We start from the raw sequence: 21,912 nt of genomic DNA, 5'->3' as shown, positions 1-21,912 counted from the left end.
TCTTGTTTTTTGTTTGCCTGTGATGTGCCAGAAGTCCCAGAACTCTGCGGAGCATTCTTCACTTGGCTGCCTTTGCCCTTCTGTGTAGCCATAAAAGCCTGCTCAGAGGCTATAGCATCCACACCACTATTCCTCCGTGTTTGCTCCTCCTCTAGAAGCAAATTGACTAATTGGAGAAAAGTGATTGGCTGTGCGGCAATCCTCATGGTGAGGTTTAAGGCCGTATGAAAAGCCAAGTACGAAGGAGATAATGAGTTCAAAGTGGTAGATATCATCTGTGCATTCGAATAATACTCATCAACATTCATGAGTTGCTCTCATAAGTCCTGAATTTTGTTCAAGTGATCTTGAGTAGAATCACCTTCATCCATTTTCAATGTCTGTAGCTCTTTCTTTAAGAAAGAGATGCGAGTCTCATTCTTGCCTGTAAATATCTGCTCCAAAGTTAGCCAAGCTTCTCGTGAAGAAGCTGTTGAACGAATGTGGGGAATGATTGATCGCTGAACTACCAATACAATCAGCGACAAAGCCTGTGCATTGCGTGTATCCCATGCTTTTTGAGTTGCTGTTCTTTAGGGAAGTGGCTGAAGTGGAGCAGGCTGAGGTGCCCGTGGTGCACGTCCTCCTAGAGGAGGAGTAGCTGGAGCCACAACTCCAAGTCGAGCTTCTTCTCCACTGACATAATCCCAAAGATTTTTGGCCACAAGTACATTCTTAATCATGAAGGACCAAAGTGAATAGTTGTTTCCATCCAATCTGTCCTCCTTGGACTCATAGGTGAAAATATCTCCTTCTTGATTTGCCATGATTTTCAATTACCAGATAAAGATGCAAAAGAGCAATGTCAAAGCAGGACTACACTGGAAATCTGAAAATTTCCAGAAATTGTAGGAAATAACTTTCTGCAATAGTGTATAGAGGTGCACTCTGTTAAATTTGTCTGTTATGCACGCAATCCGACGTGCAATCAGTGTTCAGGAACACTATATCAGCAAAATCCCCAAAATTTCTTGCCTCGGGTTTGTCAAAATAGTCTTTCAGTGACTGTAACTGCAGTGCGTATGCCAATGTTCCCAGAAAACATAAAAGCCCCAAAATTTTTTGATGAATGTGTCTAGAAATTGCATTGAATGTGTCCCAGACACGTTTCCTGAATTCTGTGTCTATGGCGTGGGAACCCCTGCTTCCAAAAATTATAGATGAAATTAAAAAGTTAAAAAAAAACTAGAAAAATTACAGGTTTACTGGCGCAGAGCCGTCAGACAGGTGTTCAACGGGTTGACTGACGGTGTTTCAGTCGGGTGCTTCAGTCGTGAGCTTAGCTGGCGACGATTGACGACTGGTAGGCTAGCGCTTGATTGGCGGCATTTCAGTCGAGCGAGCTGGACATTTTTGAACAAGAACGGCGCAACACGCAGAGGCGGGCGCCGGTCCAGGCAGGCACAGGTGGGTGTGACATCTGACGGGTGGCGCAAAGGTTGTGTCTGATAGGCGGCACTGGAGACGTTTGCCACAGGCGAACTGCTAAGGCAGGTAGCATTTGTGAGCTGGCGAGCAGGATGTTGCGAGATTGACGGGCTGTGTTGTCAGGACGTGGCCACAGTGGCCCGTACAACAGACTAGCGTGTCAAGCTGAGCTGAACAGAGTCAAGGCAAAGTTGGACTGAGCAAGAAGCTCTCGGAGGTTGATCCGAGCTGGGCAAAAACCTAGCTCTGATACCAAATGTGAGAGAGGACATGATCGAAGCTTAGCACAGAAAACTAGTAGACTATAGAGAGTGAAGCACGGCACCCAACACAATAGACTGAAAGAGTGTAAACTGAAAGTACAAGGTACAACCCTTAAACCTTAGGGTTGTAAGGGGATGTTCACACTCGAACACGGTAAGTGCCCGTAAGTGTGTGTCATAAGCACATATGAAATAATACCATAAGTCTGGGGGAAAAAACCTCTCCTACCGAGAGTAAAAAGTGCCCCAGTGTCCTACTGATCACTGACACTCCTATGTGAGCATAGGCGTGAGGCGTGAGTGAAATACCCAACAATACATGAGTCTTGCCCCTATGTACAAGAGTAATCGTTCTGTTGTAAGTATCCAAGATAGCATGCTTCCTGTGGCACCATGGAATGCCGAACGGAACATCATAGCCCTCTAAAGGTATAATATGGAACTCCTCTGTGTCCACATAGCTCTGGATGTGCATACGGAGTTTGCCAAGAATGGGGGGGATAGGTTCGGTATGTCTTGGGCATACCAAATCAGCCTATCCAACTGGTCCCATTTTCTCGAGACGTATATGCAGCTTAGCTGCCAATGCTGGTGAGATAAAGGTTGCACTAACTCCAGGATCAAAGAAAATAAGCATTGTGAAATCTCTGATCTTTCCCCAAGCTTTGCACAATTCTCTAGTATCATTAGCTGTAACCAGCCTTCCTTCCGTGGATGGGTGGTAAATCCCTGATTACAACTTAATTACAGCAACAAACAATAAATGCAAATCTGAAAATAAAAATTTACCTATTGATCTTGGACAATGCACACCCTATTGGCTCCAAAATTGCCGCCCCTTTTGGTATTTCTTTAGCTTTATTGAAGAAAAAGTTGATTTACAATGGGATTCTCCCAATCCCCTTTGCAATCCAAACTCCCCTTGCTGTCCAAAGTGACCAGCAAGTCTTCAATCTATTTTGCCCTTTGATTCGGGCACTTAATTGGCCTTCACCCACTTCATAGACGATGGAAATGCCCAAAATTCAATGGCTGGCTAGTCCTCCATTTGAATTTAGCTGAAATTGACCTTCAGCCTTGTTGAATCCAAGTCTTGGAGCTTCCAATTTCTGGCACGCTTCCCAAGGCTGCTGCTAAACCCTAATTTTTGCTGTAAATTAAGATTTACAGCTGTCCAAGGGTCCAAATGCAGAGATCTTGGAGCAAGGCCGAGAAATGGCTGGGAGATGAGAGGGAAAGCTGTAGAGAGAGAAAATTCAGAGTTTTGTCGCAAAGAATGATTGAAAATCAGTCAAATGTAGCTGTGCCCTGCCACAACAGCTTGTAGATGCAAAGAACTGAAGAAAATCAGTCATTTACTACTACTGCCCTGTCTCAATAGCCTGTAGATGTTGTCTCCTGCTGTTGATTGGTCTTCTCCTGCCCTTGGCAGCCTCAGAAAGTTTTGCAATGGTTGCAAATTAGACCAGCAGCCTCTCCTCTCTCTCTCTTGCAGGCTGAATTTATAAAAATGCCTCTCTCCAGTCTCTAAAGACGTTTTTCAGTCTTGCATGGGCATTTTCGACAAGTAGTAACCTTCCCAAATGGTTTTTCTAGCATTTTCCATACTTAAATATTAATTTTCAGCCTTTAAACACTGAAAATTAATCTAATAATTATTTTGGTGCCGTGAAAAATAATCTGATTGGCCAATAATTAAATTGGCTAGGCAACTTCCATTCCTAAGTGTGTCTGCGCCATCTTTGACCATCAAATTGGTGTTAGGTACCATTAAACGACACTTCTCTAGTGTCACCAATTGACAGTTATGGCAAAATGGATATCCTAGGCCAACAAGTGGCACCAGATACTACCAAGTACCTGTGTGGCATAACTTATAGCAACTTTTGCCTTTGACATGCCATGATTTCTTTGGGTCCCGGGCTCATAAGATTACTTTAATCTCAGTTGCACCTCACATGTGCAACATTTACTTAATCATGTGATTAAAAATTAATCCACATGTTAAGTGAGGTTTCAAAAATACATATTCTCATGACATTAGCTGATTGATCTCCCACCATATCAAGCACTAAGCCAATGCTCGGCTTCTTTTTACTTGGCGCATCTTTATCCTCTGCATCTTTAGAAGATTGCTGTGGGCACTTAGAAGCAATATGGCCTTTTTGTTCACATATAAAGCATTTCCCAACCATCATTAAAGCCTTTATTTCTTCAAATGATTTGCCAAAAAGTGGCCTCTTCTATCCTTTACCTTGTTTAAAAGAAGTGTGAGGGTGTTGCTGAAAACTTTTTTTCCAAAAAGACTTCTTTGTAAAGCTGGTCTTTTTTGGAAATTTCTTCTTCATCTTGCTAGGATCCTGCTTAAAAGTGAGAATCCTTCTTTTCAGTGCCTTTAAAGCTGTTAGCTTTTCCTTTCAACAATGCATTTGCCACACCAGCATTTTCCATTAATTGTACCATATTTGTAACCCTGGTCTTGGTACAATAATCCTTGATGGCTTCAGGCAAACTGCAATAGTACGTTTCAATTTGTTCTAACAGGGGCACTATCTTGTAAGAACTCACGGGCAAAAGTGCTTCCCAAAATTTCTTATTGTACTCTTCTAAATCTGCACAATTTGCCACGTCCAATTTATGCCATGCAGTCATGATATCTACTTCAAATGTGTTAGTTAACCATGAGGCTGCAAACAACTGTTTAAAATGGACCCAAGTGGCAGGTGCATATCCTTGCATCAACAATATGTTCCTCCACTACAAAGCATTGCCTTTCAAAAAAGTTGCAGCCTTCCGCACTTAAGTCTCAGTAAAATTCCCTCCAGTGTAAGATGCATCAAACTGCTGTATAAATGTCAAAGCTTTCAGCTTATCCTGCATACCATTGAAGGTTTCAAACTTTAATGTTTGACCACCCTCTTTATAATCTTTAGGCTTTGCACTTTTTGGTGTCAGGTTGTCATAGAGAGGTGGCTGTAAAAAGGGGAGTCCCTTAGGCGCATTATCAGCATTAATTTCACCTGTCTTAGCTGCCATATGCCTACTAGGCTGAGAAAAATCAGCTGCTGCATTTTGTACTCCAAGCATCAAATAAGGACTTTGCAAAGTCTGATAACTGGGCTGTAGACCAATATTAGCATAAAGTGGGTTCACTACCTCAATAGGCATCATTCCTGGTGGCCCTTTGGGCAAGTATCCTTGATAACCAGTGGGTAATCCAGCCATTGCTTGAAAAACTGACCCACCACCAAAGTAACTAGGATAAGTAGCAAACTGAGGAGGAATAGTCTGCTGTGCCACTTGTGCATTACTACCTTGAGCATTCACTCCGTGGTCCTGTGCTTGTGCTTCTTGTTGCATTGGACCTATCTCCATGTTTGGTGTCTTTTCTGCATGCTCACGCACATTAGAGGTTTGCCTTTTTGAGCACTCCATGGTATGATGTGATGACTTAGCCTGAGAATCCTCATTATGTGACTTCAAAAATTTTTGCATCTGAGGATTCTTTACAAGCTGTTCGAAAGAGCCAACCATACTGAGGAGTTGTGCCATAAACAAGTCCTCCTGTTCTTGCTCCTCATCCTGTGGTTCAATCTCGGTTCTAGAAGGTGTTGACACTTGTGCACTAATACTCTCTCTTCGGTGTCTATGAGTAGAAGAACTCTCTTCTTCATGAGAGATTTTTCCTTTGTCTTTGTCCATGTCTGCCATCTCTCTAGTCCTGTATCTAGCAAATACTATATCCAAGAAAAAAATTCTCGTAGTCTTTCTCACCTGTAATCTCTGTAAAACCTGTGTGTGTAGCCTTTTCACCCAAAACTGTCCGAGCTTAAATTCTTACAAAAAAGAATGCAATCCTGGCAATGGAACCATGAAACCGGTCTATGACTCACATAAAGCAGTAGTCCCTTCAATTAATACTTGGTCTTTTCACATACACACACAAATAGAGACCTCACTTCCTCGTTCAACACTAGATTGGCCCCAAAGTCCGGCGCCCCTTTCGGTAATTCTTTATTAATTAAAAGATGGAAAGTTACAAAAATGAAATGTTCCAAAGTACAAAACCTGTGAACAGTTGGCTTTCATATTTTTTGAGCAAATTTCAGCTGCGTAAGGACAATACAGCATATCGAGAACAACATCCGAAGTAGGAAAACACTTTCAGTGACTATAACTCAATAATTCAAGTGCAGAATTGCAATCTACAGAAATTTGTATTTACTGGTTTTACTCCAGCATATTCAGAACAACATACCAAGTAGGAAAACAATTTCTGTGAGCATAAATCAATAATTTAAGTGCAGAGTTGCGATCTGCAGAACTCTGTATTTACTTTTTTTACCTGTTTCTTGGCTTGTTCTAAGCCTTATACCATCCCAGATCTGTTCCATACAAGTTGGACTACAAACCCTTTGACCCTGGCCTCATTCCAATAGTAAAACAGTCCCACAAGCAACACTAAACCAGAGCTGAAAACCCTGTTCCCGTGTGGCATGGTCATCTCTTTCTTTAGTTCCTACATTGGAGAAGCAATAGCTGCTCTTGAACCTGGACAGTGAGGCTCTTGCCTCAGCAGAGGTGCAAAGAAAACATAGAACTGTACATTCGATGGAATCAGCCCATCATGCAGAGCGTTTCCTCTGAGAATAGAGAGAGAGTTGACCAGAGGGAGCAAGGTCTACCTCTGTACATGAGTCAGAGACGAAGAAGTACGCTCCATAGCTGATGTACTTGCAGCAATTTTCCCTTAGCCCCCAAAAACTTCACGCTCTGATCTGCCCCTCCTGCCTATTACGTTTTTTTTAAATGCTCTCTCTCTCTTTTGGAAATTTGTGCGCCCAAATTGTGACACATGGCATACATGTAACAATTTTCCCGTTTAAACCTTCCAATCTAAAATTCTCCATGATCGGTGCAAAATTTGACCTCAGCACAGTTCAGAGAATTAATCCTCGTGCAAAAACAAAGATAATGACGCGAACAGATGCTAGGGTCCAAAAAATAGTAACTCCCTAAATTTTAGGGATGGTGACCCTTGCATTTCTCAAGTTGCTCTGAGCAACTTTTATCATTGTGACCACATCAAAAAGTGTAATGTGGCTTAGTTACGGTGATTTCTATTCCGTGACCATTCTCGCATGTGCATCTTTTTTTTTTTTTCGTAAAAGGTAATTGTATTAATTACGAAAAAGTACAAGATTACATGATTACACGAGTACAAGAGACACGAGGGCCGTAGGCCAACGTGTGGGAAATCCCCAAACTAGTATACTAGAAAAGCTACACCAATCATGGCAAGGACCCAGAGGCAATTGCCAAATGCCAGGAATGCAAATCCTCCCGAGGGAGCAAGTCAGAGTGCCTGATGAGATCTAGCTGCCAATGCAAGAGCCCTTTAAGCCTTGCAATATGTCGCGGTACATTCGAGGCCGAATCAAAGAGAAAAGCATTTCGGGTGGTCCAAATGTGCCAGCATCCCCAGTATCTGAAAAAGGGAAATAAGATCTTCATATGTAACTGTGACGGCGTGGGATACTTTGGGCGCACAAAAACCCAATCAAAAGGAGTCAGTGAGGGCCCCACCACTGTGCGCCAGATTTGGGACAAGAGAGACCAGATATTCTTGGCGAGCGGGCAAGAAAGAAAACGATGTCTGGCCGATTCCTCCGTAGTGGTACAAAAGAAACAATTGCCATTCGAGATTCGACGCTTGGAAGGGGCCGAGGCAAGAGGAAGACCACCAATCATTACCCGCCACAGGAAGACCTTGCATTTGAAAGGTGCCCTATTCTGCCACCCCTCCATCAGCGTTGCCTGCCACCATGACAAGGATTTCCGCAGGCCCCAAACAGTATTAGCTTTCTCACCCAGCCATTGGTGATCTTTAATAAGAAGATGATACACCTGATTAGTAGAGGCCTTTTCCAGAGTCAACCGGCCTGCAAGGTCCCAATCCTGCCAAGGGCGATCCATAGTCAGGGCAGGAAAGGGTTGCCTACCCTGAAGTTCCAACGAAAGCTTCTCCCATAAATCACGGTATCCGCGCGGGATCCTGAAAAGTCTCCTAGCGGTCCGAAACGATGCGAGGACATTGCGAGTAGCAAGGGTAGCATCCGCAATCGAAGTCACACCCAAACGGGCCATGCGATTAAATCTTGGTCTGAGCTGATGTTTATCTTCCCATGAAAGTAATCTGGATACTGCCAACAATTCCAGCTGGAAAGAATTAGTCTGCAAGCGATCCCCTACTGGATGCCAACGGGTCTTTTGGAGCACCACTTTCCAAGATCCGACCAAGTGCTGTAACAAAGAGGAAGAGGGATTGGAAAATCGAGAGTCAGCATTAAGGACATGCCACCATGAGGCCCGAAGCCGTGTATTGCCCTGGCGGAGGCCGCTATCCTCAAGAAAATAACGGGCGATGATGGTCCACGGGTGATGATCCGCACACATGGCACGAAAAAGAGACCAACGAAGAGCCAGCATATGAGTTTCTGCATCCAAAATAGCTCCACCACCCATGCGCTTAGGGGTACATGCATGTGACCATGAAATCCAAGAAATGCCTGCCTGTAGTGAATCTTTCTTCCATAGCATGAAACGAATGGGATGGGTGAGAGCCTTCAAAGTAGTGGGCGTCCATGGCAGTAATGGCAGGAAATACGTCAGCATTGGTAGCATAATTGTCTGAGCCACTTTGAGGCGGACATGGAACGGCCAGGCTTGCGACTTCCAATACATAAACTTCGCGGCCAGTTTTTGTGAAATCCACTCCAACAGGTCCTTTGGCTGTACATCCACCCCCAATGGGTATCCAAGATGCCTGACAATGGAGCCACGGGAAACCACCTGGCCCTGCCAGCCTAACGACTGTAAATCCGGCTCCGTGCAACGGAGAATGGCCGACTTAAAGGCATTGATGCGAAGACCAGAGGCTTGACCAAAGAGCGTCCAAACATCTAATGCCTTGCGAATGTTGTCCCTGTCCGCCTGCAAAATCATAAAGGAGTCGTCAGCCAAAGATTGGCTAATGAAGTGCTGCCCCAAAGGAAGAGATAACCCTGCCAGCTGGGCAGAAGCCGCCATGGAGGATAGCATTGAAAGGACCGGGTGAGTCGCGAGGGCAAAGAAGAGAGGGCTCAAAGGGCAACCCTGTCTGACCGAGCGTGCAAGGACAAATGGCTCTGTAACCCCACCATTAAGCATAACTCTTGAAGAAGCCTCAGTACTGATGGTGTAAATCAATCGAGACATCCGGATACCAAAGCCCATAGCAGACATAAGATCGGCAAGGAAAGACCAGTCCACACAATCAAACGCCTTTTCCAGGTCCAATTGAATCAAGACCACTTGCTGATTGGAGTGCCGCGCATAGTCAATAGCCATTTGCACATTTAAGATATTATGCAAAATATTGCGGCCCTTAATGAACCCATACTGGAGAGGGTGCACAATAGCTGGAAGGTGCTTGTGAAGCCTATTTGCCAGTACTTTGGAAAAGATTTTATACATCGCGCCCATCAACGAAATTGGTCTCCAGTGTTGCAGCTTTGACGGCGAAGGGACCTTGGGAATCAGTTTGATAAGGCCTTCTTTCCATGAAGAAGGCATGACCCCTGTTTCCCAAACCTGCTGAAACATGACCACCAAAGGCTTTACCAACTGCGTGGCCGAGCGCTCAAAAAATTCATTAGTGAGACCATCCCAACCAGGACTTTTATCCTTAGGCAGGTGCAACAAGACATCCATAACCTCCTCTTCGCAAATATCCGCCTCCAAAGTAGCTTGCATATCAAATGGGACCTGCTGGTGGACCAGATGGTAGAAGACCGAGCGGGCATGCATAACCTGGCTGGACGGCAAGGAAGAGGAACCAAAAAGATCCATAAAATAATTTCTGCACATATCGATAATGGTCTGTGGATCAGTGACCATACGACCTTCCGAATCCTGGAGTCGCGTCATATTTTCGCGGGCCGGAGAAGCATGCAAGGCGCGAAAGAACCTATGAGACTTGCAGGCACTATCTTGCAATGTGTCAGTCAAGTTTTGCAGCTTGGCTTGCTGATAAGATTTCAAGCTAAATACTTGAATAAGATGGGCCAAACGCCTCTCCAGGGACAGTAGAAAATCATCATCTGGGGAGCTCAGGAGCAAGGAACGGACCAAGGCCAATAAGTCCTCTGCTGCATGTCGACGACGGCGACAAAGAGAGGCATTATGAATCCCATACTGCCGAGCAACCCGCTGCACATTAGAGAGCAGGCGTGCGAACGAAGCCAAGCCCTCAGAGGCGAAGTCCAATAAGAACCTCTCAATCAATTGCTGCATATAACCCTGAAAGATTGGATGCTTCAAATAAGAGGAATTGAAGCGTAAAGGGAGCTTATTCAGCAACTGCCTAAAAGGTGCAATGGGTTGAGCCCGCATCTCAAGCTGGAGGGGGAAATGATCTGACAACGCATACTGCTGCAAGACCTTCATCTCCAGCATCTCGGGAAGAAAATCATCCCCCTGCATGATATACATTCTGTCCAGTCGCGACCAGGTGGTCGCATATTGTGCAGAATGAAAAGTGAAACCTGAAACAGAAGGGTGAAGCCACGACCAAAGATCTTGCTTAAGTACGTGCAAAGCAAAGGAGTTCCACACCCGGCTTTCTGGCGTATCCATAACCGAATGCCCTGAGGTGGACTGAGAAGAGTCAATACACATATTGAAATCTCCCATAAAAAATCCCCTGCGACCAAGTGCCATGGAGCCCTGCAAAGTCGACCATAGATCCCGTCGGGATGCGGGATCATTCGGAGCATAGAGCCCCAGCAACCAGAAAATTTCTCCTTCAAATAAGACTTCAATCACCAGAAATCGGCCGTGCACATCGTTTTTAACAAGAACAGGCTGGTATTTCTCATGGACAATCATCAGCACGCCCGAGTAGTGCTTAGCAGGTGTCCCTGCATAAAACAGACGGAATCCATGGCAATCCACAACTTTTCCTGCCTCACCATGACTTTTGTGCTCCACTGCACACAATACATCCCACTGGTTCTCATGCAAGACAGACCACATGGTATGTTGCTTATGGCGAGAGCAAATGCCTCGCACATTCCACGTGGCAATCTTCATATATTTTCAAAAAAGGAAGTCAGGAACGAGGCGCCTGTTGCCTCGATTGCACCTTTTCCGCGAGGGCATCCAGGACACCCTCATCCAGAAAATCAGCCAATACTGCAAACGAATTCGGGCGACCTGCTTTAGAGGTAGAAGGGAAATCCACTGCCTTGGGAGTAGGGCGGGGATAACGCCTATCCCAAGGTGTAATCACATTACCTTTTGCATCAAATGCCAGCTTAGCAGGTGGGCCCTTGGGGCCTGCTGAATAGCCTTTCCTTGAAGACGGATAACGGGGGGCGGACGGGGCCATAGTACGCGCATCCTGCTGTGGGGTGACCATGTCTTTCCTGCGCGTGTACGTGCGCACAGAATCCAGAGAAGCATTAGGCCCAGCATCAGCCAGGCCTGCGTCCAATTGTTTACCTTTTTTTTGTCGTGCCTCAATCCAGTCAGTGTTAGGAGAATCCAAACCCCGGACCTGTTGTTTGCCTTTATCCATGACAGTAGGTGGCTGAAGGGTCTCCTGTGCCGGGGCATCGAGCACCATGTCATCCTTGGGCTGCACAACCTGCGCCTCCTCAGAAGACGGTTGCCGTTCCGGGCATTCGGCCACAAAATGCCCTAGTTTACCACATGAAAAGCAGTGTCCGGCAAAATTGCCCCATTTCAGGCGAAAATGCAAAGGATGCATGCCTGAACAATTGAGGCGAAGCCACGCAGGCCTTTTCCTGGCCGTATCCCATAGCATGCATAAACGGTTGCGGTTCATGGCCCTGAGGCTCGGGGGAACCAGCACTGTGCCCACAACCGCCATCGCGTCCTTCAACAATGGCCAGTATACCGCTGGACAGTTTTCCACTTCCACCCACACCGGGCATTCTCGTTGAAGTAGACGCTGGAAGTCAGCCATAGGGCGCCATGGTACCACATGGACTAAGCGGCGATCAAAGAATAGTGGCAACTTGGACAGGAGCTCAGCTCGATGCGATTCCGATTTCAACAGCACCTCATAAAAACCGCGAGGTCCAAGGAATATCTCCTCAATACATTCCCCTTGCAGTAAATGGTGCATCCATTGGCGAATATGTGAGAGCACTGGGATCCTGCCGGTGAAAAAAAGTATAACTGCACGGTCGTAGAACACCGAGAAGGACCGCAAGACTGATTTTGGGTCCACCGTGGCTTCCAGCACATCATCCGCAGCCGCAGCAGAGAAAGTATCATTGTTATGCTGGACATAATCGCCAAGCAGAGTATTGGCAAAGTCCAGCAGATGTTCCCAGTCAATTTCCTGCGAATCCACAGGCTCGGAGGCAACCTGCGCATAGGAACGGTCCTGAGGACCCACTGGCTCGTCTGAAGTGTGCTTGGAGCGTTTGCCTGCAGGCGGCAATTCAGAACCCGGAGGCGGCTCCTCCGTGCAGGGCACCATATCCTCCGGCTCCTCTGTATCGGAATCAGGGCCAAGGGCTGCCACCGTCCGGTCGAGAAAATCCATATCCAGGCCAGCCATACTGCTGTCTTCTCGCTTTCGCTCGCTCCCTCACTCTCTCTCTTTTTCGCTCTGTGCAAGTCCCGGAGGGCTCGCTCTCTCTCTCTCTCTTCTCTCTCTCTCTCCCTCTCTCACTCTCTCTCTCTGTACAAGAGCAGATCAGAGCTCGGAGGCGAGCAGGGTTGCTGTCACGCGCTGCCAGATTAGGGTTTCCTTTCCCTGTCACGGCACCGCAAGATGCAGAGGGCAGGCACCCGCGGGCAGCAGGCGTAGGGCAGGGGGCGGACAGAACAGCCGTGGTCTCAGACGAGCAGCTGTCGACAGCAACTGACGGAACGCGGGCCGAGGGCGGGAGCTCAGGCGATGGAGGCGCAGACGACGGAGCCTCTGACGGACGACGGGGGCCCAGGCGACGCGGGCTGAGGAGCTCAGGCGACGAAGGCACGGCGGACGGGGACGCAGACCAGAACGACGGGGGCCCAGGCGACGGGGGCCGAGAGGCTCAGGCGACGAGGGCACGGACGACGGGGGCACAGGCCAGCGACGGGCGCTCAGGCGACGGGGACGGGGGCTCCATCGCCTCACAAATTCTCTCTCTCTCCACGCATGTGCATCTTTTGTCTTGGGCAGGCTCAATGTCCTGCACCATCTCCAGTGGCTAAGCACACAGTCCCAAACCACTAGCATTCTATTCTTCAGTGCCCATTCAATATGGAACCGGTCCCAAGGCTCAGAAAAACCATTAGTCCAATTTGTCCCAATGGCTGCCTCTTCTGGCCATGCAAAGATCCCGGCCTAATCCTAGAGAACTCTGGGGGTAAAAAGGAACAGCAACTAAAGAAAAGAAAAATAAAATATTTATATAAGTAAATAAGGAAAGCAATTGCAAAAAGTATCACCACCTGGTGATAACTTTCTCCTATCTCATTGGCCATTTGGGGCACAAATTGTCAATAATACAATAAGTGCATCATCTGCTCTCACAAATAGTCAAAGGCTCTCTCTAGGGCCATGATGCCTCAATCTTGTACTGCTTGAGTTGACTGCTTTCCAAGACAAATGTAGGCTTATGCTTGAATCTTTGTATCTTTCACTGCTGCTGTGCAATCTGTCATGGGAACAGCTTTCCAGAGAGTTAACATATTAAATTTAAGTGTCTTGGCCCAAAACTTTGGACCACTCCCAAATTTCATTAATGATCAAAGTGAATGAACAATTGCTAAAGATGCGGGATCAATGAGGTTTTATAAATAGACTGAACATGGGACACCACTTGAGGTGCATCAGTGTGCAAGAAATAGGGGCACCTGAGAACTAAAATGGGCATGCCCAAAAGGGAGCTGGAGTCTGGATACAATATCTCAGAAGACAACCATTATTTCAGCTAGCCCCTTCCAATTGGAACTCCAGCTATGCCCTTTTGAGTTACACCACTCTAAATTTCAGCTATACAAGGCCCTTGATCTATCAATGCATCAACTTTTTACAGAACCGACCAGAGGTCTAGGAAGCTGCTATGACTGCAGAGCACTTTAATAGCATGCTGATGCTTGGATGGCAGGTACTTGAAGTTCTCCCCTATTGCTCTGTCCCCTTGGCAGGAAAACACTTCTGCTAATTAAACTGGTCCATGCTTCAGAAATATTGTATGCTAAAGACGCCACTCAAAGTGGAGCTTCACATCTGTATTAGAAACCTCCTCCTCTTGCTTTTTTCCATAACTATACAATTATAATCAACTTTTTCTTGACCATCCTTCCTCCCCCACCACTCTTTGCTCTGAGTCCCCACACCTCGCTACCTTCACAGTAATGCTATGATGCATCATCTGGTGTGTGTTTCCAGAGTAATGCCGTGGTGAATCTGAACCTTTAAGTTTTTGTCTGAGCAGACATATACCCAGATCTGTTTCATGACCAGTCATGCAGGATATTTCTCAATGAAATGTGGAAATAGAAATAATGTTTTAATTATATTATTAGAAAAAAATTGGGATTCAACACACTGCATTTTTTCCATGCTTACTATTTTCTTAATGTCAACCTGGGTATTTTGAATACACAGGTCATGCTTATTCACGGCTTTCCAAATTTCTGGTTCTTGTGGATACACCAACTACAGGCTCTGGCAGAAGCAGGATTTCATGTCATTTGCCCAGATCTCAGGGGATATAATAAATCTTCTAAACCGATTGGTGTTGACTTCTATGGAGCTGCACATTTGATATCTGACATGATCCAGTTGATTGACTTTTGTGGCAAAGGACAGATGGTAACCATGGTAATGTCACATGTGCCACATTGCAGTTGCTTTGCTGAAGATCTTGATAATTGTTACTTGTAAGGATCTTCTACTGCCTGTGGATGAGAAAGCATCCATGATGACTTTGTGTGTGTGTGTTTTACAAGAACCTGTTTACTCATCTATCCAAGTATCAGGGTAATTGATATCTCAGTGAAGCATCAGAAAGAATCTTAGCAAACATTGTCTCCTCGTTGTCTTCATGACTGAGAATCTCTGTAAGACGAAAGCCCATCTTAAACGCCATATCTAAGGCTTAGCAATGAACTTCTAGTCCATGATAGTTTGAGTCCACAATTTCAAAAGAGGCTGAGCCTGTTTGAACGTACTTCTTGCTAGAGTTTCAATGTTTCCAGTGGTAATCTGCATCTGTTCTTGGGAAGCTTGTCATGTATTCTAGCAAGTTGATAAGCACTGGACTGTAGGACATCCATCATTGGCAAAACCTGTGGATGAATTGTCTGCCCATGTTAGAGAACCTCAAGTTATATAAGCATGTCTCTGATGAAGCTACCAATTATCCAGCAACAAATAATGGACTTGTTTGGGAGTGTTGTCAGATCTAGATTTGAATTCTGTGCAAGATTGTAAGCACCTTGATATTTGATGCATGAGGGCACAATAAGAAGGGATCTCAGATTGTCAAGTTGATTTGACTTGAAAAAAGTGAGGGCTTTCCTTTGACTCATTAAGTAGACCTTGTCAAATATATTTAAAGGCATAAATCTATATTGTTCATTTCTGAGGTACCACAATGAACCTCTCTATGTCTGCTTGCACATTATCACTTTCTGGCGGATCTTGTCTTATTCACTCTTTCTGGTTCATCTTGTCGTATTATATACTTTTTTGGCTGATCTTTTTCCATTCTTCACATACCTTCTTTTTGAAATCTTGAAGAAGAAAGTTCTAGGGCTCAAGAAACACAATGTTTACCTGCGGCATCAATTATCATTCCAACCCTCTTTGTAAGATAATCTTTTCCAACAACCATAGGATGTAGAATTGTGATCCCCAATAAAGTTTCAACTGCAAGGCATGGGCTGTATTTCATTGTTTTCCCTTGAATAATTTCACACTTGAGGATCCCTAACCAGCCTGCATCTCCCTTGTTACTCCTTTCAAGGCCCATAATAGGGGAATCATTGAAAACTCCAGATTCTGCAATAATATTGATGAAACAAGTATCCCATACCTAGTATGGGAGTCCTCAAAAACTAGGTTATCTTGAAACATATCTCTTGTTACTGTTAGCCTGCCTATGTTAGTCATGTCAGTCTGTCATCTCCTGGTTGTGCTCTCCTATCAAAGTCTGATGGGGACATAGGAGCTTTGGTAGTTTAGGCGCATTTTGTTCAGTTGTCGGCTTCCTGTGTGCATTCCTAGGCTAGTTTCTACTTTCCATAGTCTCTCTACACCTGCCGAACATTGTCATTGTCATATGGGATTTTTCCGTGGCCTTCTCTATTTTCTCTGGTATTTTTTGTAGAGTGACCAGCATTTAATGCTGGTCGGCCAGCTTTTTGGAACCTACTGGTGCATGGTCGGCTAGATTTTGGGTTTCTTGACTATTTATGGCCTCACCCTCCACTTTGCAGACACACACTCTTTAGTCTTCAGTCTTCCGTTTGCAGATGCACACTTTGACACTTCAACACTCCATGCTTGGTGCTGCCATTGTCATCGGCCTAATCTAGTGCCCTCATTGATGCTGTGGGCTTCATGCAAGGACTGATCAGTCCATCCCCATTGTATGATTCTTCTTCAGTCAATGCAATATTCTTCCTTCATCTTTTGCTTCCTCTCTCTCTCTCTGTCTCTCTCTCTCTCTCAGCTTCTCTTTGTGTACGTGTTTCTCTTCCGTTGCCCACTCTCACTTGGTATCATTACCTAAGTGAGGACACACTCAAGAGATTTATTATAGAGGAGTAGGTGATTTTTGTGGAGAAGCAGCCTGGAACTTCACAACATCAGTTTTCAGCTTGCATTTGCTGCACTAACAGCACGTGTAGGTGGTCTAGTGCCCAGTTGACCCCTTGGAGAGCAGGCGATATCATCCAGGGCAAGGAGACCCTATTCTAGTAGTAGATAGCCTCTTTTTTCTACGTTCTTTGGAAAAGACAAATTTGCATTTGTAGGTGATTACTCCTTGGCATAGGTGACAACTATCTGGAGGCGATAGCTTTCTAGTGCTAGCGACCCCCTTCCTGGTAGTAGATGACACATCTACAGTCCGTGTAGTTGATGCCTTCTATTTTCACGCACTTGTCTCCATCCAAATGCAGCTTTCTGGGTGATTGCAAGATTGAAGATGTCTTATCAGTGGATGCCCCACTCCGTGTTAGAGTCCGGGTCATTTGTAAGGAATCCAACCGACTTTCACCAGTTGATTTTTGCTCCTACTACAGTATAGAATACCTCAAGAGCCAGTCTCACTCTCTCCAACATCAACTCATCGTCCTCCATGTAGAGTGCTGTATCATCTACATACACCGAGTCTAGCAACTCCGTCTCCTCTCTCATTGGAAGTCGAAGGCCATGTAACTCGCTCACACGCGACCTGAGGAAGTGAGACATTGCCTCTGCAAAGAGTAAGAATAGGTATGGGGCCATGGGGCAGCCCTGTCGGACCGATCTCTCCAATCGAAAATCCTCCCCTCGCCTACCACGTATGAGAACCCTATTGGTAGCCGATCTGTAAAGTACAGAGACCTCGCAGATCCATGCCTAGGGGAAGCTCAACCTCACCATGGTGCCCTCTAAGAAATCCCAGTCCACCCTATCATAGGCTTTCTCGAAGTCCAGGAGTAGTATGGCCAATCCTTACCCACTGTGCTGAGCCCACTCTGTTGTCTCAAAGAAGGTAAATACATTGTCTAGGATGCTTCTATCGTGGACAAAGCCTGTCTATGTGTCATGAATGATGTCTGGAAGCACAGGGCGGAGTCACCTATACCAATCATCTTTGCTAGTGCCTTATAGGCCACTGACAATAAGGTGATCGGTCTCCACTGGGAAAGCTCCAAACGATCTCTCTCTTTGGGGAGAAGATTGATGAGGCCTGCCGAAAGACTCCCTGGCATCTGTCCTGAAGTGAAAATCTCCTGGAAGGCCATCAGTTAAGGGATCCTTCACCACCTCCCAGTAGGTAGTGAAGAAGGCCTTAGAGAGGCCATCCTCTCCCGGGCATTTTTGCTCGTCTTGTGTATGGAAAGCCTCCTCTAGTTCCTTCTCTGTGAAGGGGGCTAGGTGGGAGCGTTCCATCTCCTCTGTGACGAGGGATAGGATGTGATCCCAAATTTGTTGTCTACATCATTGTTCTCTAGCTGAGGCTGTATCCTATTGGAAAAGGCGTCCGTAGTAGTCGATGGCAATCTCCATCACCTCGTTTGGGCTAGAACGAGTCCTCCAATAGTGATCCCGAAGGCTGCGTATCTGCTCTCCTGAGGTGCGGGGCTGGTGCACCTAGAAAAATTCCCTGCACATCATGTCCCCCTTCCTCGCCCTGAAGGCTGTTGAGGTGCGGAATGAGAACTCTGAGCACCTGTCCTCTAGGACGGTGATGGTTGCTCGTGTGCGTACCTTTTGTGCGTGGAGGGTGGGATCCCTTGGTGCCTCCTGTAATAATCTTTGCGTGGTTGCAAGGTCCCACCGGAGTGCTCTCTTCTCCTCCCAGCTTTGTTACCTGGCCTGTAGGGCTGTCTCTTGGCAGGCACTGCTCAACTCGGCTAGGATCTCTCCAACCTCCTCTGCGATCCGATCCCTCCTGTCCCACTCCTTGGTCCAAATCTGCTCAATTTCTCTTCATCTCCTCCCTTCTATAGATCGAGTCAGGGATCCGCCGACAGGATCGTGTGTCTAGGGCAGATGTTAGGGGATCAAGTGTTAGGAGAACCGGGAAACGATCGGACAACGTGATGCCCGCCAATTGCCTTATCTGGCCTCCACGAGAGCATCCCCACTCTCCCACATAGAACCTGTCCAATTGCTCTAGTAGGACTCCATCTAGCTGCATGTATCCCCAAGAGAAGTCCAGCAACCTCTCCCTCTTGTGGAAGGCAGGGTCTCTCCAAGCATGGCGTGCTTCTATTGCCAGTAGAAAGACCTCCCATGCCTCCTGCTCTTCCCCAGCCATGCCTTGGTAGTTTCTGCCTTTGCCCTGCTGGTTCTCTAAAGCCTCCAGGTTGTTGAAGTCTCCTCCAAAAATCTAGGAGTCCACCTCTGGGAGTCTTGCTGCAATCCCCACTCAGAACCTATTGCGTGCCCTAACCTCAGTAGGGGCATAGACGTTGAGGACTCCAAGACATGATTCCTCAATATCCAATCTGATCCATAGAATCCTTCCTGCCACTATAGTTCTGTGGTCTCGTACACAAGCGGTGAGACTCGGGCCAATAGAGGTGCATACGCCTCCACTCCTGTCATGGGCACCGATGCCGTGCTCCTAGTAAGTGTGTGAACTGCTCGTGAGTACCTTCCCTACCCGCTGGGCCTGGGCGGGAGTGAGCTTGTGCTCTTGTAGAAGTAAGATGTCGATCCGTCCGACTAGGCAGGCTGCAGCTCTTGCCAAACAATCAACTTCCTGGAACCATGCCCCACTATAGTGGAGGCTATTCACATTCCAGGATGCAAGGTGTAAACTCATAGGGAGACCTGTGATTGACCGAACAAGCATCTGTTTGGTGTGGAAGTTGCTGACGAGGAAGAGGAGCTATGAGGCATGCGTATATGCTTTGCTGCCGACCTGGACGATGAACTCCATTCCCCATGGTAGCCCTCGGGCAGGACCATGGGGGTGATGGATGCGCCTGGTGGTACCACTAGGGCATCTATAAATCAGGCTGAGAGGCAAGACTTCATACACTGGTAGAAATGGGCCGCATGTGCCAGGGGCCACTCGATCACATCCATCGGCGCTCTCCACTGCGGCGGGGCTCAAAAGATAATGCTCAGATGAGGGACCTTGGTCCTAGCCCACCAGTCAATGGAATGAATCTTAATGTGTATATTCGCTAGGTTCCCAAGATCACATAAAACTTTCTAGTGCAAAAATAAAGACCAAGAAGGCCCTGATCCAAAGTATTAGTGTTGTTGACAACCAAGAAAATGGCTCCAAATGCCAAACTTTGGACTAGGGCCTTCTTGGAAAGAAAATGGCCCCAAACGTGAGACTTTGGACCAAGGCCTTTGTGGCATTGTTTTTTGCATAAAAAGCTTTTAGTGTGCTTTTGTGCACCTAATAGATGTGCACATTAAGTTTTGTTGCATTCTAATAAAAGGTGATGACTTTATAATCATACGATGAATCATACTTGATTCACTCCTAGACTTGTGTACCACGAAGATTTCCACCTCCAAGGGTAGTGGGAACTCTCTGCGCTCCGCAACTCTCAGGTAAGACCACGGCCCACTGCGAAAAAACTCCTGTGGTAGTAGCTGCGCCTCTTTGTCGGGAAAGTGTGATGGGCGGCATGAATGGATGAACTGGTGGTTGTGTGGGGAGGGGAGGGGGGGCTAGACTGTCGGTGAGTAGAGGATGTCAGTGTATGGGGCTCTGCACCTCTTGTGGGAGGGGGAGGATGGGTGGAGGGGGGTTCACCTGTGCTGGGTGGGGATCAGGGGGGCTGGTCGGTTGGGGTGATGGTGGGGAGGGGGAGGATCGAGGGATGGCGGAGTGGTCGGAGACACACAACGGATGTAAGGGCAGGCTGGTAGCTTTGAAGGAGGGGGGCTGTTGACTAGGATCGAGGGGGGGGGGGGGAACTGTGGGGAGGGGGGGGATGTGGGCCCTTGGGTAAGACGGCCTGTGATGTCTTCGTGGGGGGTGGATATGTAGGCTTGTGGTCCTGTCGGGTAGGGGGAGGAGGGGAGGGCCCGTGTAGTGCTCTGCCGGGGGGGCGATGCTTGCCCTCTTGCTCCTTGCTGCGGTGGCTATGTTTGAGGGACTGCCTACGGCCCCTCCTGCCGTCTCCATCTCTGTAATCTTTGTACCCATGTAAAGCTGTCCGCGTCCACCTGCGTGCCTATCGACGAAGCCGCCTTAGCTTCGAAGCGCATGCATTCTGCTGCTTGGTGCCCAAAGTCATGGCAATGCAGGCACTGCCTTGGTTGCCTAGTCACAATGACCTGCTGCCTGAAGGAATGTTCGCCTGCCTCGATCTCTAGAAATTGTGGCATATTCTTTGTCTCTTTCACGACCACCTGTACCTTTGGGACTCTTGCTGTTCTCATTGCGTCTGCAAAAGAGGCGGGAAGGACAGTGCCGAAGAGCCGTCCAAAGTCTTCCACCAACAACTGGCGATAGTCTGGGAAAGAGAAGGGTGACCGGGTGTCTAAGGAACCTCTTGTGGAGCGCGAATGCCTCCACTGTACCAAGGGTCCATGTAAATAACTCCCTTCTTGTGGAAGCATAGGGTGAATTGGCCAGTAGCTCACGGACTGCGTCTGCCGAGGTGAGCCATACCCTGAAGATCCCTTGGCCCATTAGAACCACCTCCACGATCTGCACTGTGCCGATGCGTAGCGTGGAGTGAAGCCAGTCCCGAAGCTGGGCCCTGGATGGGGAATGTCCTACTATTTGACCAAAGATCGCTGTTTCTTTTAGCTCCAGTTCGATGGCTAAGAGCTGTTTCTCAGAGAGGATGACGCGCAAGATGTTTGACTGGGGGGCACTCGCAAAATGCACCGGCGTCTGACTAAAGGCTTCCATTGCGCGTCCGTGCTGAGAACCTACCAATCACGTTGCGGTGTTGTCGGCGGGGGAGTGTTGCTACAAAAGGAGGGAGCAACAGGGGAGGGGAGGGTGATGCGGAGGAATTGGGGGGGGGGGGGGGGGCAGCCCGTCACGATTATGGAGGCATGCGGTGCAGGGGGAGGCACCAAGGCGGACAGGTGGGAAGAGGGAGGCGCAGTGGCGGGTAGAAAGGGGGGGGGGGGGGACGCGATGATTGGTGGGAGGAGGGAGGATGGTGATGGCGGCCAGAAGGGAGGAGGGAAACAGGGGCGGAAGGGGGGAGGCACAATGGCGGCCAGGGAAGGAGGGAGAGCGCAGTGGCTATTGGGGGGAGGGGAGCGTGAAGGCGTTCCAGAAGGTAGGAGAGAGGTGTAGTGGCGGCTAGGGAGGGGGGCGCGATGATGGCTAGAGAAGGGGAGAGGCGCTATGGCGGCAGGCGGGATGGGGGAGGCACGATGGCGGGCACACAGCGCGTCGGTAGGGAGCGTTGTGCATTGGCTTACTCTTGTTGAGAATTAGTTTGGGTATAGGCTGAA

General features: G+C 47.5%; 2 protein-coding genes across 9 annotated transcripts in view; one reads left to right on the top strand and one right to left on the bottom strand.

The window, feature by feature from the left end:
- The window catches only part of LOC148020216 (uncharacterized), a 135,776-nt gene that overhangs the window by 60,354 nt on the left and 53,510 nt on the right, over window positions 1-21,912 (top strand). For all 8 annotated transcript variants that reach the window (XM_087700533.1, XM_087700537.1, XM_087700531.1 and 5 more), the window contains one exon: window positions 14,407-14,622. In XM_087700533.1, coding sequence (XP_087556659.1) covers window positions 14,407-14,622 — 216 coding nt within the window. The remainder of the gene's footprint in view (window positions 1-14,406; window positions 14,623-21,912) is intronic.
- On the bottom strand, window positions 4,530-5,441 carry LOC148020217 (uncharacterized). The gene has a single exon (XM_087700788.1). The coding sequence runs from the start codon at window positions 5,439-5,441 to the stop codon at window positions 4,530-4,532; it is 912 nt and encodes a 303-aa protein (XP_087556914.1).

Source organism: Lygodium microphyllum, chromosome 19 (genome assembly GCF_053477565.2).
Source record: "Lygodium microphyllum isolate KBCC chromosome 19, Lygodium_microphyllum_v1.1.10, whole genome shotgun sequence".
Lineage (NCBI taxonomy): Eukaryota > Viridiplantae > Streptophyta > Polypodiopsida > Schizaeales > Lygodiaceae > Lygodium > Lygodium microphyllum.
Note: the sequence above shows the minus strand (reverse complement) of the source record. Positions and strands in the feature narration are given on the sequence as shown.

Coding starts and splice junctions, on each gene's coding strand:
- LOC148020217 (XM_087700788.1), bottom strand. CDS start 5,441: ATGGCAGACATGGACAAAGACAAAGGAAAAATCTCTCATGAAGAAGAG.